The 14,856-nt window shown below is 47.0% G+C and overlaps 1 protein-coding gene across 5 annotated transcripts in view; it reads right to left on the reverse strand.

The window, feature by feature from the left end:
* The window catches only part of shtn2 (shootin 2), a 75,714-nt gene that overhangs the window by 39,593 nt on the left and 21,265 nt on the right, over positions 1-14,856 (reverse strand). For all 5 annotated transcript variants that reach the window (XM_041192553.1, XM_041192545.1, XM_041192537.1 and 2 more), the window contains 7 exons: positions 14,073-14,139; positions 12,775-12,869; positions 11,548-11,704; positions 7,519-7,616; positions 5,352-5,433; positions 4,188-4,282; positions 377-523 (listed from right to left, as the gene is read on the reverse strand). In XM_041192553.1, coding sequence (XP_041048487.1) covers positions 377-523; positions 4,188-4,282; positions 5,352-5,433; positions 7,519-7,616; positions 11,548-11,704; positions 12,775-12,869; positions 14,073-14,139 — 741 coding nt within the window. The remainder of the gene's footprint in view (positions 1-376; positions 524-4,187; positions 4,283-5,351; positions 5,434-7,518; positions 7,617-11,547; positions 11,705-12,774; positions 12,870-14,072; positions 14,140-14,856) is intronic.

The following is a 14,856-nucleotide window of genomic DNA, read 5'->3' on the forward strand; positions in this document are numbered from 1 at the left end:
GGGGTTCAGGATGGAGAGGGACTGGGGGTTCAGGATGGAGAGGGACTGGGGGTTCAGGATGGAGAGGGACTGGGGGGTTCAGGATGGAGAGGGACTGGGGGTGTTCAGGATGGAGGGGGACTGGGGGTTCAGAATGGATGGGGACTGGGGGTTCAGAATCGAGAGGGATTGGTGATTAGGGATGGAGGGGGATTGGGGGGGTTAACGATGGAGAGTGTCTGGCGGAGGGATCATGATGAAGTGGGACTGGTGGCCTTTGTATGGATTGACTCTGATGGGCATTGGGTGTTTTCTCTGCCTCTGGCCCTCTTGTGTTGCTGCATGGTGATAGGGCAGTTAATGGGAGAGCAGCCTCTCCATCCCCGCCTTGCTTTACCTGTTGTTCGTGTTGGATTCTTTCTTCCTCCAAGATCTTTGTTGCATTGGCCACTTCCTCCAAGGCTTTGAGAAGCTGTGTGCTTGGGGTCACGTTCTCCAGGAGGATCATACTTTGCCTGTTTGCTTCCTGCTTTTGCACACGCATCTATATTCAAGGAGGTAGAGGCCGATTAAAGAGGAAATGACCTCTCTTTAAAATAATTACACCCTTCATTAGATTGAAAGGTCCTGGACATTGTGCTCTCATGTCCTGACTCTGCCTCCACACACACGGGAACGTCCGACACCCCATGTACAGGAGTCTCATGTGGAGCATACACACCAGTACAGTCTGGCTGGGCTGAATGGTCTCTTTCTGTGCTGCAAGTTCTCTGTAATTCGAGAAAGATGCACAAACTCTACAATTTCCTGGCAGAACTGCAGTGAACACAGTACAGCGGGACTCCCTGAGCTATCTGTCCCATTTCCCCAGAGAAGCAAGTGAACATTCTGTACTCACCCAAGGCTCTAGGAAATCTGCCCAGGGTTAAGGCCAAGTTGAAAAGGAATGATTACACAACAGGAACGGGTTGGTCTGATTGGTCATTGTCCTGGGGTTGTCCCTTTCTGACTGAAAGTTAGTAGCTCCAGCGTCGCGAGACTCCAGTGCTCTTTACTGACAGTCTGGAGCCGGTTCACCTTGGATTACCCTCTTCTTCTACATCTAGTGGGATCCCACTGCATGCTCTGATGGACAGGCCTCGGTGACAGCTGTCAGCTGGCCATAGCCAAACCAGTTTAGCCAATCCTTTGCAAATGGTGGATGAAGCTGGAGGCTGTTCTGAGTGTTTTCTTACTTCATTGTTAGGTACAACGCCCCTCCAGTGTGTACCCAGAGTCCTTCAAAGAGACCTGGTATCAAAGGCATCCAGTTCCCTTTCTTGCAGCTTTCCAGACTCTGGGTATCACAACCGTCGAGGTGAGTGGAGAGCAGATGTGCACAGTAAAACCCGAAGCCTTGTTTTCGTGGAAAACTCTTTACTGTTTCAAATCCTTTTTTACAGTTGGTTGAAATGATGATGCTTCACCTGTTTTCACTTTGAGCTCCCTGTCTCTGGCTCCCCAGGTATTAATGGAACTGCTCAGACAGGTAGTTTTTCCACATTGCTGCTTTTCTGCCTGAATATTTTAAAAAATTCATTCATGGGGCTGAGCATCGCTGGCTGGGCCAGCATTTATCGCTGTCACATCCAGCCGTGAATGGTGGTGGACAATTAAACAACTCACTGGAGGAGGAGGCTCCACCAATATCTCCATCCTCAATGATGGAGGAGCCCAGCACATCAGTTCAAGAGATAAGGCTGAAGCATTTGCTACAATCTTCAGCCAGAAGTGCCGAGTGGATGATCCATCTCAGCCTCCTCCAGATGTCCCCAGCATCACAGATGCCAGTCTTCAGCCAATTTGATGTAAACCACGTGTTATCAATAAACGGTTGAAGACACTGGAAACTGCAAAGGCTATGGGCCCTGACAATATTCCGGCAATAGTACTGAAGACTTGTGCTCCAGAACTTGCTGCACCCCCAGCCAAGCTGTTCCAGTACAGCTACAACACTGGCATCTACCCAGCTATGTGGAAAATTGCCCAGGTACGTCCTGTACACAAAAAGCAGGACAAATCCAACCCGGCCAATTACCGCCCCATCAGCTACTCTCGATCATCAGTAAAGTAATGGAAGGGGTCATCAACAGTGCTATCAAGTGGCACTTGCTTAGCACTAACCTGCTCACTGATGCCCAGTTTGGGTTCTGCCAGGGCCACTCAGCTCCTGACCTCATTACAGCCTTGGTTCAAACATGGACAAAAGAGCTGAACTCCCGAGGTGAGGTGAGAGTGACTGCCCTCGACATCAAGGCAGCATTTGACCGAATGTGGCATCAAGGAGCAATAGCAAAACTGGAGTCAATGGGAATCAGGGGGGAAACTCTCCTCTGCTTGGAGTCATACCCAGCACAAAGGAAGATGGTTGTGGTTGTTGGAGTTCAGTCATCTCAGCTCCAGGACATCACTGCAGGAGTTCCTCAGGGTAGTGTCCTTGGCCCAACCATCTTCAGCTGCTTCATCAATGACCTTCCTTCCATCATAAGGTCAGAAGTGGGGATGTTCGCTGATGATTGCACAATGTTCAGCACCATTCATGACTCCTCAGATACTGAAGCAGTCCACGTCCAAATGCAGCAAGACCTGGACAATATCCAGGCTTGGGCTGACAAGTGTCAAGTAACATTCGCACCACACAAGTGCCAGGCAATGACCATCTCCAACAAGAGAGAATCCAACCATCGCCCTTTGATGTTCAATGGCATTACCATCACTGAATCCCCCACTATCAACATCCTGGGGGTTACCATTGACCAGAAACTGAACTGGACTAGCTACATAAATACTGTGGCTACAAGAGCAGGTCAGAGACTAGGAATCCTGTGGTGAGTAACTCACCTCCTGACTCCCCAAAAACTGTCCACCATCTACAAAGGCACAAGTCAGGAACGTGATGGACTACTCCCCACTCTCCTGGATGAGTGCAGCTCCCACAACACTCAAGAAGCTTGACACCATCCAGGACAAAGTAACCCGCTTGATTGGCACCCCATCCACAAACATTCACTCCCACCACCACCGACACACAGTAGCAGCAGTGTGTGTACCATCTACAAGATGCACTGCAGGGATTCACCAAGGCTCCTTCGGCAGCACCTTCTAAGCCCACGACCACTACCATCTAGAAGGACAAGGGCAGCAGATAGATGGGAACACCACCACCTGGAAGTTCCCCTCCAAGTCACTCACCATCCTGACTTGGAAATATATCACCATTCCTTCACTGTCGCTGGGTCAAAATCCTGGAACTCCCTCCCTAACAGCACTGTGGGTGTACCTACACCACATGGACTGCAGCGGGTCAAGAAGGCAGCTCACCACCATCTTCTCAAGGGCAATTGGGAATGGAGAATAAGTGCTGGGCCCAGCCAGCGAAGCCCACATCCCATGAATTAATTTTTTTTAAACGTGGACATGCCCTGGTCAGAATTACTGTGAAATCAGGAGGAGCATCGCTCTTTATGGAATGAGTGACGAGGAACTGTATGAGTTCAACTCCTGTGATATTTAGTTTAGCAAAATGGCGACTAAACTAGTCTTTGCTCCCTCAGGGACCTAATTCCTGTTTGAGGACTCCTACCCCCCCTAACCTCCCTACCCCCCCTAACCTCCCTACCACCCCCCCCCCACACCCCCCTCCACCCAAACCCATGCCCACCTCTGCAATGTAGCTTTGAGGTGGACACAGTTGGCCTGCAGGAGTTCAGGAAAACCAGGTCTAAATGCGGCCTAACCAGCGGCTCTTGGAGGCCTCCAGCTGCAAGTTCAGTTCCGTTAGGCTCGACATTAAAACCACAGGCTCAGCGATGGGCACTGCTCGCTTCCCCCCTCCTCCCCTCCTGGCACTCGCACAGCGACAACCTGACAGTATCCATGGATACTTTGTCCTGACATCAGATTTTGTTGTTCTAGATTTGGAAACAGAGGGAAAATTCTCAAATGGCTCTGGTGGGATTTAAACTCGCGTTCTCTGGACTATTCATATGACCCAACTGCGCTCCCTCAATCAGTGTAGTAACTTTCCCTATAAGCTCCATGACCCCATGGCCATACCACACAGCTGGAATTTCTGATACAGATGTGTATAGGTGGCAACCACGGAAGCCTATGTGCAACAATCTGGTGGGGGGTATGTCTGGGCCCGAGCACCCTCATGGTTCCTTTACCTGATGTGCGTAGTTCTCAGCCACATGACGGAGGTCTTGTTCCAGCTCCAGATGTTGCCTGAGCTCCTCATATTCGTGGGTCACCATCGAGGAGACTGAGACGAGAAGAAAAGGGGGAAACATTAGCCTAGTTATTGCTTGGAGCTGTCATATACATGGGGCTAAGGAGAAAGGGGAGGAGGCCGTGGGGTTAATCTGCCAAAGAGTTGGCACAGGCACAATAGGCCAAACGGCCTCTCTCCGGGATTCTACATTTATTGGAAAGAATTTTGCAATTGACGTAGATGAGAGGTGTCTGGAGTTGGTGAGGGGGAAGTAAGGACTGAGATAATTCCCACACTGCCAGTTGGGGGGCGCTGTGCTTACCGGTTAGAGAGCTGACACATCAGGGATGGAGCTAGCATCTGGGATGTGTGCTCATGCCAGGCACAGCTCCCCACTTAATGTATCCGCTCATCAAATTAATCCTGAGGTATCAAGGAGAGAGAGATGGAGACAGCAAGAGAGAGAGAAAAAGAGAGGGAGGAAAAGAGAGGGACAGAGGGAAACATGCAGAGAAACAGACAGAAAGAGAGACAGAGAGAGGGAGAGATGGAGACAAAGGAACAGAGTAAACAATAAAGAGGCACAAGAACACAAGAAATTCACAACCCTGTGAATGAAGAAATTCCTCATTTCAATCTTAAACAATCAGTCCTTTACTGTGAGACTCCCCTAGACCAACAAAAACTTTCTCTCAGCATCTATCCTTCAGAATTTTGTAGGTCTCAATGAGATCACCTCTCATTCTTCTAAACTCCAGAGAATATAAACTTCCTGATGTTATACTCCATCTGCCATCTTGTTGCCCACTCACTTACCCGGTCCGTATCTTTTTGTAGACTCTCTGTGTCCTTCCCACAGCTCAGATTTCCACATAGCTTGATATCATCAGACAGATAGAGGGAAGGACAAAGAGGGAGAAGCAGAGAGAGAGAGAGAGAGAGAGAGAGAGAGAGAGAGGGAAAGAAAGATAGAGAGAGCACACCAGACAGAGACAGACAGACAACCTGAAAGAGATTGTAGCTGAGGTGAGTGTGAGAAGCACAGTTTGTACAATAATCGATATCAAAACAACCCTTAAGGAAATAAAATGTCAGCAGCGAATGCAGTGTGAGTTGTCACCTGTGTTGAATCGTTGTAGATTCTTGTTCTGCCTCTCTAGGGCTTTCTGCAGATCCATCTTCTCTGCGTGCTCCTTCTCCACCTACAATATGTCATTGAGCGGCCAATCAGAACAGGTCATTACACTATAAACACCAGTAGAACTTTAACAAACAGGAATAAGTGATTGGCCCAGAAATCAATGAAGATTCTCCTGGTGGTATTCTGCTGCACAGGCACAATGGGATGAGTGACTTCCTGCTGCACTGTAAGATTCTATGATTTTATAACGCTGCCCCTGGGTATGGAGTAAACTGCACCCCAGACAACCCAGCTTAGCCTATCTCAAAAAAAAACAAGGAGCTTGCATTTCTATAGCACCTTTCAAAACCTCAGGACATTCCAAAGCATTTTGCAACTATAAAATACTTTTTGAAGTGTTGTCACTGTTGTAATGCAGAAAGTGCGGTAACCAATTTGTGCACAGTGAGATCCCACAAACAGCAATGTGATAAAAGATCAGATTCTCGGCTTCTCAGTGATTTTAGTTCAGGGGTAGGACACTGGCGAGGACTCTCGTGCTCCTCATTGAAATAGTGCCGTGGGATCTTTAATATCCACCTCAAAGGGGTGAGGGGAGTCTTGGTTTAATATCTCACCTGAAAGATGACGCTTGTGACAGTGCAGCACTCCTGCGGTACTGCACTGGGGGTGCCAGCTTCGATGATGCATCTCTGAAGTGGGACTTGAACCCACAGCCGAGTAACTGAGAGGCAAAATGACTACCCACTGAGCTGCAGCTGGAACCAACTCACCCAAGGCAAATAATGCTAACTGGTCTCAGAAAGCTTGCAGTATTCTGGTGAGTGTGCTAGTCCAGTTACAGCTTTAGGAACATGGCAAAGTACCGGACCTCCAGAGATCTCACTAGCAACCTGATCATCCAAATGACTAGTGGACACGATACATTCTTTGCTCCTGTGACTTTTTGATGTATCTCTTCCACTCATCATGTTACCTCCCCTCAAACAAAGAGATGGGATGCTCCATCTCCTAATCAACATCTCCATAGTGAATTCAAGAGATAATACAAAGTGTGTCAGGTTCCAATTTTCTCATTCTCCTGACTTACACTATTACCTCTTCCCAGCCTGATAGCTGCATCTGTCCAGGTGCTAATTCCAGCTGTAAGTCAGAAGGGGTTTGTTAATTGGGATTCTATCCAATGAGATTCTATTGGGATTCTGCCCAATGTGCATGAACGAGAAGGATTTCCATTCACTGAGATCCTACACTATGGAATTAATGGGAAGGGTTTTGGTTCATTGAGAGTCTGTACAATGGGAGTGAATGGCAAGGGTTTGGGTCTATTTGGATTTGGTACAATGGGAGTGAATGGGAAGGGGTTTGGGTCTATTTGGATTTGATACAATGGGAGTGAATGGGAAGGGGTTTGGGTCTATTTGGATTTGATACAATGGGAGTGAATGGGAAGTGGTTTGGGTCTATTTGGATTTGATACAATGGGAGTGAATGGGAAGTGGTTTGGGTCTATTTGGATTTGATACAATGGGAGTGAATGGGAAGGGTTTGGGTCTATTTGGATTTGATACAATGGGAGTGAATGGGAAGTGGTTTGGGTCTATTTGGATTTGATACAATGGGAGTGAATGGGAAGGGGTTTGGGTCTATTTGGATTTGATACAATGGGAGTGAATGGGAAGTGGTTTGGGTCTATTTGGATTTGATACAATGGGAGTGAATGGGAAGTGGTTTGGGTCTATTTGGATTTGATACAATGGGAGTGAATGGGAAGGGGTTTGGGTCTATTTGGATTTGATACAATGGGAGTGAATGGGAAGTGGTTTGGGTCTATTTGGATTTGATACAATGGGAGTGAATGGGAAGTGTTTTGGGTCTATTTGGATTTGATACAATGGGAGTGAATGGGAAGGGGTTTGGGTCTATTTGGATTTGATACAATGGGAGTGAATGGGAAGGGCTTTGATTCACTGGGAACTAATGCAATGGGTGTGAATGTAGGACTGAGAAGGGATCAATGTAATCAAAACTAGTCCCAGTGTGTGCTCAGCAGTGTCTGCTCCATATTACGATGGTTTAACAAGAGACCTCCTGCTTCAGCTGCATGTGTTTGGTTCAAAAATGGTTCCATAATTAAAGCACATACTTGCTCCATCAATTCCATCAGTCGACTCTCCATCTCTTGCACTTTGATGGCCAGTTGCCTTTTTTCCTCCAGGAGGTGAGAGATTCTTTCCTGAAATTCTGATGTTAAAACAACAGATTCATCAGTGAGGGTATAAGCAGTGTTGATACTAGACTGGGCTTCAGGACCTCACAGATCATTCTAGAACCAGAGGAGGAGGATGCAGACCTTGTAGTTAAGGAGGAGGAGTGTGAAGTATTGGATGTGATAAACACAGGGAGAGAAGAAGTATTAAAGGGATTAGCATCCTTGAAGGTGGGTATTTACAATATATATTAATGACTTAGATGAGGGAAGTGAATGTACTATCGCCAAGTTTGCGGATGACACAAAAATAGGTGAGAAGCAAGTGGTGAGGATGACACAAGGAGTCTACAGAGGGATATAGCTCCAGTGAGTGGGCAAAAGCTTGGCAGGTGGAATATAATGTGGGAAAATGTGATGTTCTGCACTTTGGCAGGAAGAATAGAGGAGCTGAATATTATTTAAATGGAGAAAGACTGCAGAAAGCTGCAGCACAGAGGGATTTGGGGATCCTCGTGTATGAATCACAAAAAGCTAACATACAAGTTCAACTGGTAATAGGGAAGGCAAAGGGAATGTTGGCCTTTATTTCAAAAGGGAATGTAGTATAAAAATAGGGAAGTCTTGCTAAAACTATACAAGGCACTAGTTAGACCACACCTAGAATACTGTGAACAGTTTTGGTCCCCTTATCTAAGGAAAGATATACTGACATTGGAGGCAGTCCAGAGAAAGTTGACTAGGTTGGTCCCAGGTATGGGGGGATTTTCTTATGAGGAGAGGTTGAGTAGGTTGGGCCTGTACTCATTGGAGTTTAGAAGAATGAGAGGCGACATTATTGAAACATATAAGATTCTTCGGGGTCTTGACAGGGAAGATGCTGAGAGGCTGTTTCCCCTTGTGAGACAGTCTAGGACCAGAGGGCATAATTTCAGAGTAAGGGGACACCCACTTAAAACAGAGATGAGGAGGAATATCTTCTCTCAGAGGGTAGCGAATCTGTGGAATTCTTTACCGCAGAGGGCTGTAGAGGCTGGGTCATTAAGTATATTCAAGGCTGAGATAGACAGATTTTTAATCAGTAAGGGAATGAAGGTTATGGGGAAAAGGCAGGAAAGTGGAGTTGAGGATTATCAGATCAGCCACGATCTCATTGAATGACGGAGCAGACTCGATGGGCCGAATGGTCTACTTCTGCTCCTACATCTTATAGTCTTAAGGCCTTTTCAATCATCCGGGCTGGATGAAATGTACCCCAGGGTGTTAAAAGAAGCCAGGGAGGAAATTTTGGAGGGTCTGACCATCATTTTCTCATCCCCACTGGATACAGGCGAGGTGCCAGAGAATTGGAAAACTGCTAATGTTGTACCTTTGATTAAAATAAGAGCAGGGGATAGGCTGAATAATCACAGGCCAGTCAGTCTGACCTTGGTAGTGGGTACGTTATTGGAATCAATTCTGAGAGATGGGATAACCTGTCACTTGGAAAGACACAGAGTGATCACGGACAGTCAGCATGGGTTGTTAAAGGAAGCTAATGTCTGACTAACTTGATTGAATTTTTTACAGAGTTAACAAGGAAGATGGATGAGGGTAGTGCAGTTGATGTGGTCTACATGGATTTTAGCAAGATCCCACATGGTAGACTGGTTAAAAAAAATAAAAGCCCGTGGGATCCAGGGAATGTAATAATCTGGCTCCCTATAGATAGTGAGGAGGATTGCTGTAGACTGCAGGAAGGTATCAATGGACTGGTCAGGTGGACAGAAAAGTGGCAAATGGAATTCAACCCAGAGAAGTGTAGGGTGATGCATTTGGGGAGGTCAAACAAGGCAAAGGATTACACAATAACTGGGAGGATACTGAGAGGTGTAGAGGAAGTGAGAGACATTGGAGTACATGTCCACAGAACACTGACCGTAGCAGGACAGGTTGGTAAGGTGGTTAAGGAGACATATGGAACCCTTTCATTTATTAGCCAAGGTATAGAATACAAGAGCAGGGACGTTATGCTGGAACTATATAAAACACTAGTTAGGCCACAATTTGAGGACTGTTTGCAGTTCTTGGTCACCTCATTACAGAAAGGAGAGGCTACAGAGGAGTGTGGCCAGGACTGGAAAGTTGCAGCTATGAGGGAGGATTGGAGAGGCTGGGGTTGTTCTCCATGGACCAGAGGAGGCTGAGGGGAGACTTGATTGAGATGTGAGGGGTCCTGGATACAGCAGATGGGAAGGTCCTATTTACTTTAGCAGAGAGGTCAGTGACTCAGGGGGCAGAGATTTAAAGTGATTGGTAGAAATATCAGAGGGGAGATGAGGAAAGGTCTTTCACCCAGAGGGTTGTGGGGGTCTGAAACTCACTGCCTGAAAGGGTAGCAGAGGCAGAAACCCTCAACTCATTTAAAAAGGAGTCTGGATGTGCACCTGAAGCGCTGTAACCTGCTGGCCTACGGACTGAATGCTTTTATAAAATTCTTTTCACGGGATGTGGGTATCGCTGGCTGGGCCAGCATTTATTGCCCATCCCTAGTTGCCCTTGAGAAGGTGGTGATGAGCTGCCTTCTTAAGCCGCTGCAGTCCATGTGGTGTAGGTACACCCACAGTGCTGTTAGGGAGGGAGTTCCAGGATTTTGCCCCAGCGACAGTGAAGGAACGGTTGGAAAATAGGATTAGGGAGAGTGGGTCATTTTTCGGCTGGAGTAGGAATGATGGGCAGAGTGGCCTGTCTCCCTTCCGTGCTGTAAATCTCTCTGAATTTTCTGAGTATCTGAAAGTGAGGAATGTGCAGGGATGTGGGGAGAGGGTGGGGGAGTGGCAGTATGTGAATTGGTCCTTAGGAGAACCAGCACGGACACGATGGGCTGAATGCTCTTCTTCTGTGCTGCATCAGTTCTATGATTTTATGATTCCATGAACTATTCGTGGCCTAACTCCCACCCAGTTCCCTCTTGGGAATAAGAAATCGGAGCACGGGATAGGCCATTCAGCCCTGCTCCACCATTGGAAGATTACACCTAGATAAGGCCGTTGGGCCTCATGTTCCTCTGCTTGAGATATTTTAATGCACAGGAGCGTCACTGGCATTGTCAGCGTTTATTGTCATTCCCTAATCGCCCTTTAGAAGGTGGTAGTGAGCACTAAACCATCGCAGTCTGTATCGTGCTTATAGCATTTTGGTACAATTAACATGTAAGGGCAGTCTTTAAGTTTAATCACATTGCTGCGGGTCTGGAGTCACGTACGGACCAGACCAGGTAAGGACAGCAGATTTCCTTCCCTAAAGGACTTTAGTGAACCAGATGGGTTTTTATGACAATCGGGTAGTTTCATCATTGTCATTACTGAGACTAGCTTTATATTCCAGCTTTATTTAATTAACCAAATTTAAATTCCCCAGTTGCTGTGTGGGATTTTAACTCATGTCACCAGAACATAGATCCAGGCCTCTAATCACTAGCAACGTAACCACACTGCTAACATAACCCTAACGGCAATGGCTAACATTATGAGAGGGTGGACGGACAGAAGCAGATTGGTCCCAGTAGTTAAGGGGTCAAGAATGAGAGGGACACAGGCACAAGTTTAAAAGTAAGAGGTTTGGAATAGCGGTGAGGAGAAGCTGCTTCACAGAGAGAGTTGGGAGGCTATGGGAATCACTCCAAAGGTGAGTGGTTGAGGCAGATTAACATTCAAGATTAAATTGGAGAGGTGGATGTAGGGAAAGGGATTGAACAGGACAGAAAAGAGAATTTGACTTGGTGTGGAAGGTAAACAATAGCATTGGTTGGGTGGGCCGAATGGCCTGATTCCATGCAGTAACTGATGTATTGTCATGCCTCCAGCGTTTGACTGGAGGTGATTGGATGTAGGAGCTTGTACATGCTCCTAATCCTGGACTCTAGGTGTCAAAAGGCTGATCTGCTTGACCTCCTATACACACTGTAAGTTGGAATTGCTGTGGTACCTTTGACCTGGAGCTGGTAACAAAAGGCGGGCTCAGCAGTGGGATCAGGGCTTTCCTTGTCCTGCAGGGCCAGGTGTGTGATGTCACTGGGGAGCGTGTCCCAGACAGGTTGTAGAGCCAGGCTCAGGCGCTGGAGTTTCTGATTCTCTTTGGTCAGCTGTGGGAGGAACAATAACAAACCAGAGTCCTTCCGCAGTCTCTCCGTCATGTGGAAAACTTTGCTGCGCTTATTAAAACCCCATCGAGAGCTGCAGGGGAGTGAGGACCAATCACTCAGCTCCCCCTCCCAACTCGTGATCATGCAGTATTACAGCAGGAGGGCCATAGGTCCCGTCGTGTGTTTGAAGGGCTCTCGAAATAGTTCCTCTCCCCTGCTCTTTCCCCTTAGCCCTGCAAGTATTTCCCCTTCTAGATCTCATCTGGTTCCCTGTTGAAAGTTACGTTGAAACTGCTTCCAGCTCACTTACAGGCTGCACTTTCCTGACCAGAACATCTCTCTGCATTAGGACGACTCTCCTCTCCTCCCATCTGGTTCTTTCGCTACTTGTTTTCACAATCAGGGGTGGTTGGGAGCCAGTGGAAGGAGATTTATAGCTTCTTGTGATAAAATCCCTCATCACTGTGAACACTTTGATCAAATGTCCGCTTAACCTTGTCTGCTCTCTATGGGGAACAATCCCAGTCTCTCCACAGAGCTGAATCCCTCATCCCTGGAGCCAATCGAGTTAATCTTTCCTAAACCCTCTCCAAGGCCTTGACATCTTCCCTAAATTTTGATGCCCAGCTTTGCGTATAATACTGTGACTGAGGCCTGACCTGCAAAGGTTCAGCATAACTTACTTCCGATTCTGTACCTCGATGAATCAAGCTAAGAATGATGACTATATAAAAACAGAAAATTCTGGATAAACTCGGCCTGTCTGGCAGCATCTGTGGAGAGGGAAACAAAGTTAACGTTTTGAGTCCATATGACTCTTCTTCAAACTTGAGAAGTTGACTCTTGTTTCTCTCTCCACAGATGCTGCCAGACCTGCTGAGTTTTTCCAGCATTTTTTGTGTTTATTTCAGATTTCAGTGTTTTGCTTTTATATAAGAATCCTGCTTGATTTTCTAACAGCTTTCCCAACGTCCCCTGTCACGCTCTAAGGTTTGTGTATGTACAGCCCTCGCTGTTCCTGCATGGCTTTGGAAATGGCATTGCCGAGCTCATGCTATCTTAAAATGCACCTTAACAGCGAATCCTTCTGCATTCTGACGGCAAGCCTTCTCAATCTCCAGCTGTGTCTCCAGCTCTTCCAGTTCTGCAATAATCTGCATGGAGGCTGAAAGATAAGGAGGTGGATGTTAAGAAGTCAGGAAGGTTAATTTTGGAGAGGGGGGCAGTGCAGGGATTATAAACTTGACAGATTAAACTACGAGGGGAAGCTGCGTTCCCTGAAGTTTAGAAGCGTCGAGGAGTGATCGAGGTGGTTAGAATTTGCTTCCTGTCCATTCTCGGGTTGAGTGAGTGTCCCTGGTGAAGGCTGGGCATTTATTGCTCTTCCTTGGTTACTCCTGGTGACCAACTCAGAGGTTCTGGAGTGCATTCATTCCATCAGCTGACACTCACTGCTAAACCGGTGATGCCTGCACTGGCTCACTCATGTTCATCAGGTCAATGATGGCCACACACCCAAAGACATTCTGTACAGTGAACTGGTCACTGGGTCACAACCTCCTGGGTGTCCATGCCTCCACTACAAGGACCCCTGTGAGTGAGATATGAAGATGATGGACATTGACACTGACAGCTGGGAGACAGTCGCTGACAGCCGGGACCTCTCGAGGCTGCCTGTTTGTTTTTATTCTTTCACAGGATGTGGGTGTCACTGGGATTTCCCATCCCTAATTGCCCCTGGGAAGGTGGTGATGCGCTGCCTGTTTTGGAGGACAGTGGAAGAGGCGAACAGAATAATAGAACCACTGCACCACAAGAGCCACATACCAATTAAAGAATGTGACAGGGCAGATACAGGGAAAGTAGTTCCCCTATTGCTGGAATCCAGACATGAGGGAACAATCTTAAAGCAGTGTGGAGCAGGAGGGGATCAGTCTGTGATGGGACGATTGGGTCAAATCACCGCGATCACGTGATGGGTCTCACACCGATGGTTTATCCACCCAATAGTAACAAGCAGCCAGAATTCAGTAACCAGACTCGCAACGTCACAGATCCTTCAATCACACTCACAGTCTCCCTGATCAATCTCGTCCCTCTGACTGTCTGTCTGTCCGTCTATCTCTCTCTTTCTATCCCTCAGCTTCCATGTCTCACATTCTGTCCATCTTTCTGATTCACTCTACCTTTTGCCTATCTCACCCTCACACTTCCTTTCTCCAGCCCTTCCAATATATAACTTTTTCTCAACCTACTGACCTCGCTTTTTCTTGATGAAATGTGAATAAAAGTAACAACCCCAAGATGACACCAATCTCAGAGACAGAGCCATTTGTCCCGAATCCAAATCGTGGAATCTGTAACTCACCATATTCCATCTCCTTTCGCATCATCACTGTATCATTACAGTCATCGGAACATATTCCACTGTCACCCTGAAAATGTTAATACAAAAATCATTGTTCTTCAGTCTATCAAAACCCATTCCTCAAACAGCCTCACTCTCCCATCAAAATCCATCTCTCTGATACCCTCACTCTAGCATCAAAATCCATCTCTCTAATACCCTCACTCTCCCACAGAAACCCATCTCTCTAACACCCTCACTGTCCCACAGAAACCTCATCTCTCTCTAATACCCTCACTCTCCCATCAAAATCTATCTCTCTAATAGCCTCACTCTCCCACAGAAACATCTCTCTCGAATGCCCTCACTCTCCCACAGGAACCCATCACTTCAATACCCTCACCCTTCCATCAAAATCCATGTCTCTAATACCCTCGCTCTCCCACAGAAACCCATTTCTCTCTAACACCCTCACACTCCTATCAAAACCCATCTCTCTAATACCCTCACTCTCCCATCAAAACCCATCTCTCTAATACCCTCCCTCTCCCACTGAAACCCATCTCTCAAATACCCTCACTCTCCCACAGAAACCCATTTCTCTAACACCCTCACTCTCCCACAGAAACCCATCTCTCTAACACCCTCAGCCTCATGCAGAAACCCATCTCTCTAACACCCTCACTCTTCCACAGAAACCCATCTCTCTAATGTCCTCAACCTCCTATCACAACCATCTCTCAAACACCCTCACTCTCCCACAGAAACCCATCTCTCTAATATCCTCACTCTCCCACAGAATCCC

This window comes from Carcharodon carcharias, chromosome 1 (assembly GCF_017639515.1).
Source record: "Carcharodon carcharias isolate sCarCar2 chromosome 1, sCarCar2.pri, whole genome shotgun sequence".
NCBI classification, from domain to species: domain Eukaryota; kingdom Metazoa; phylum Chordata; class Chondrichthyes; order Lamniformes; family Lamnidae; genus Carcharodon; species Carcharodon carcharias.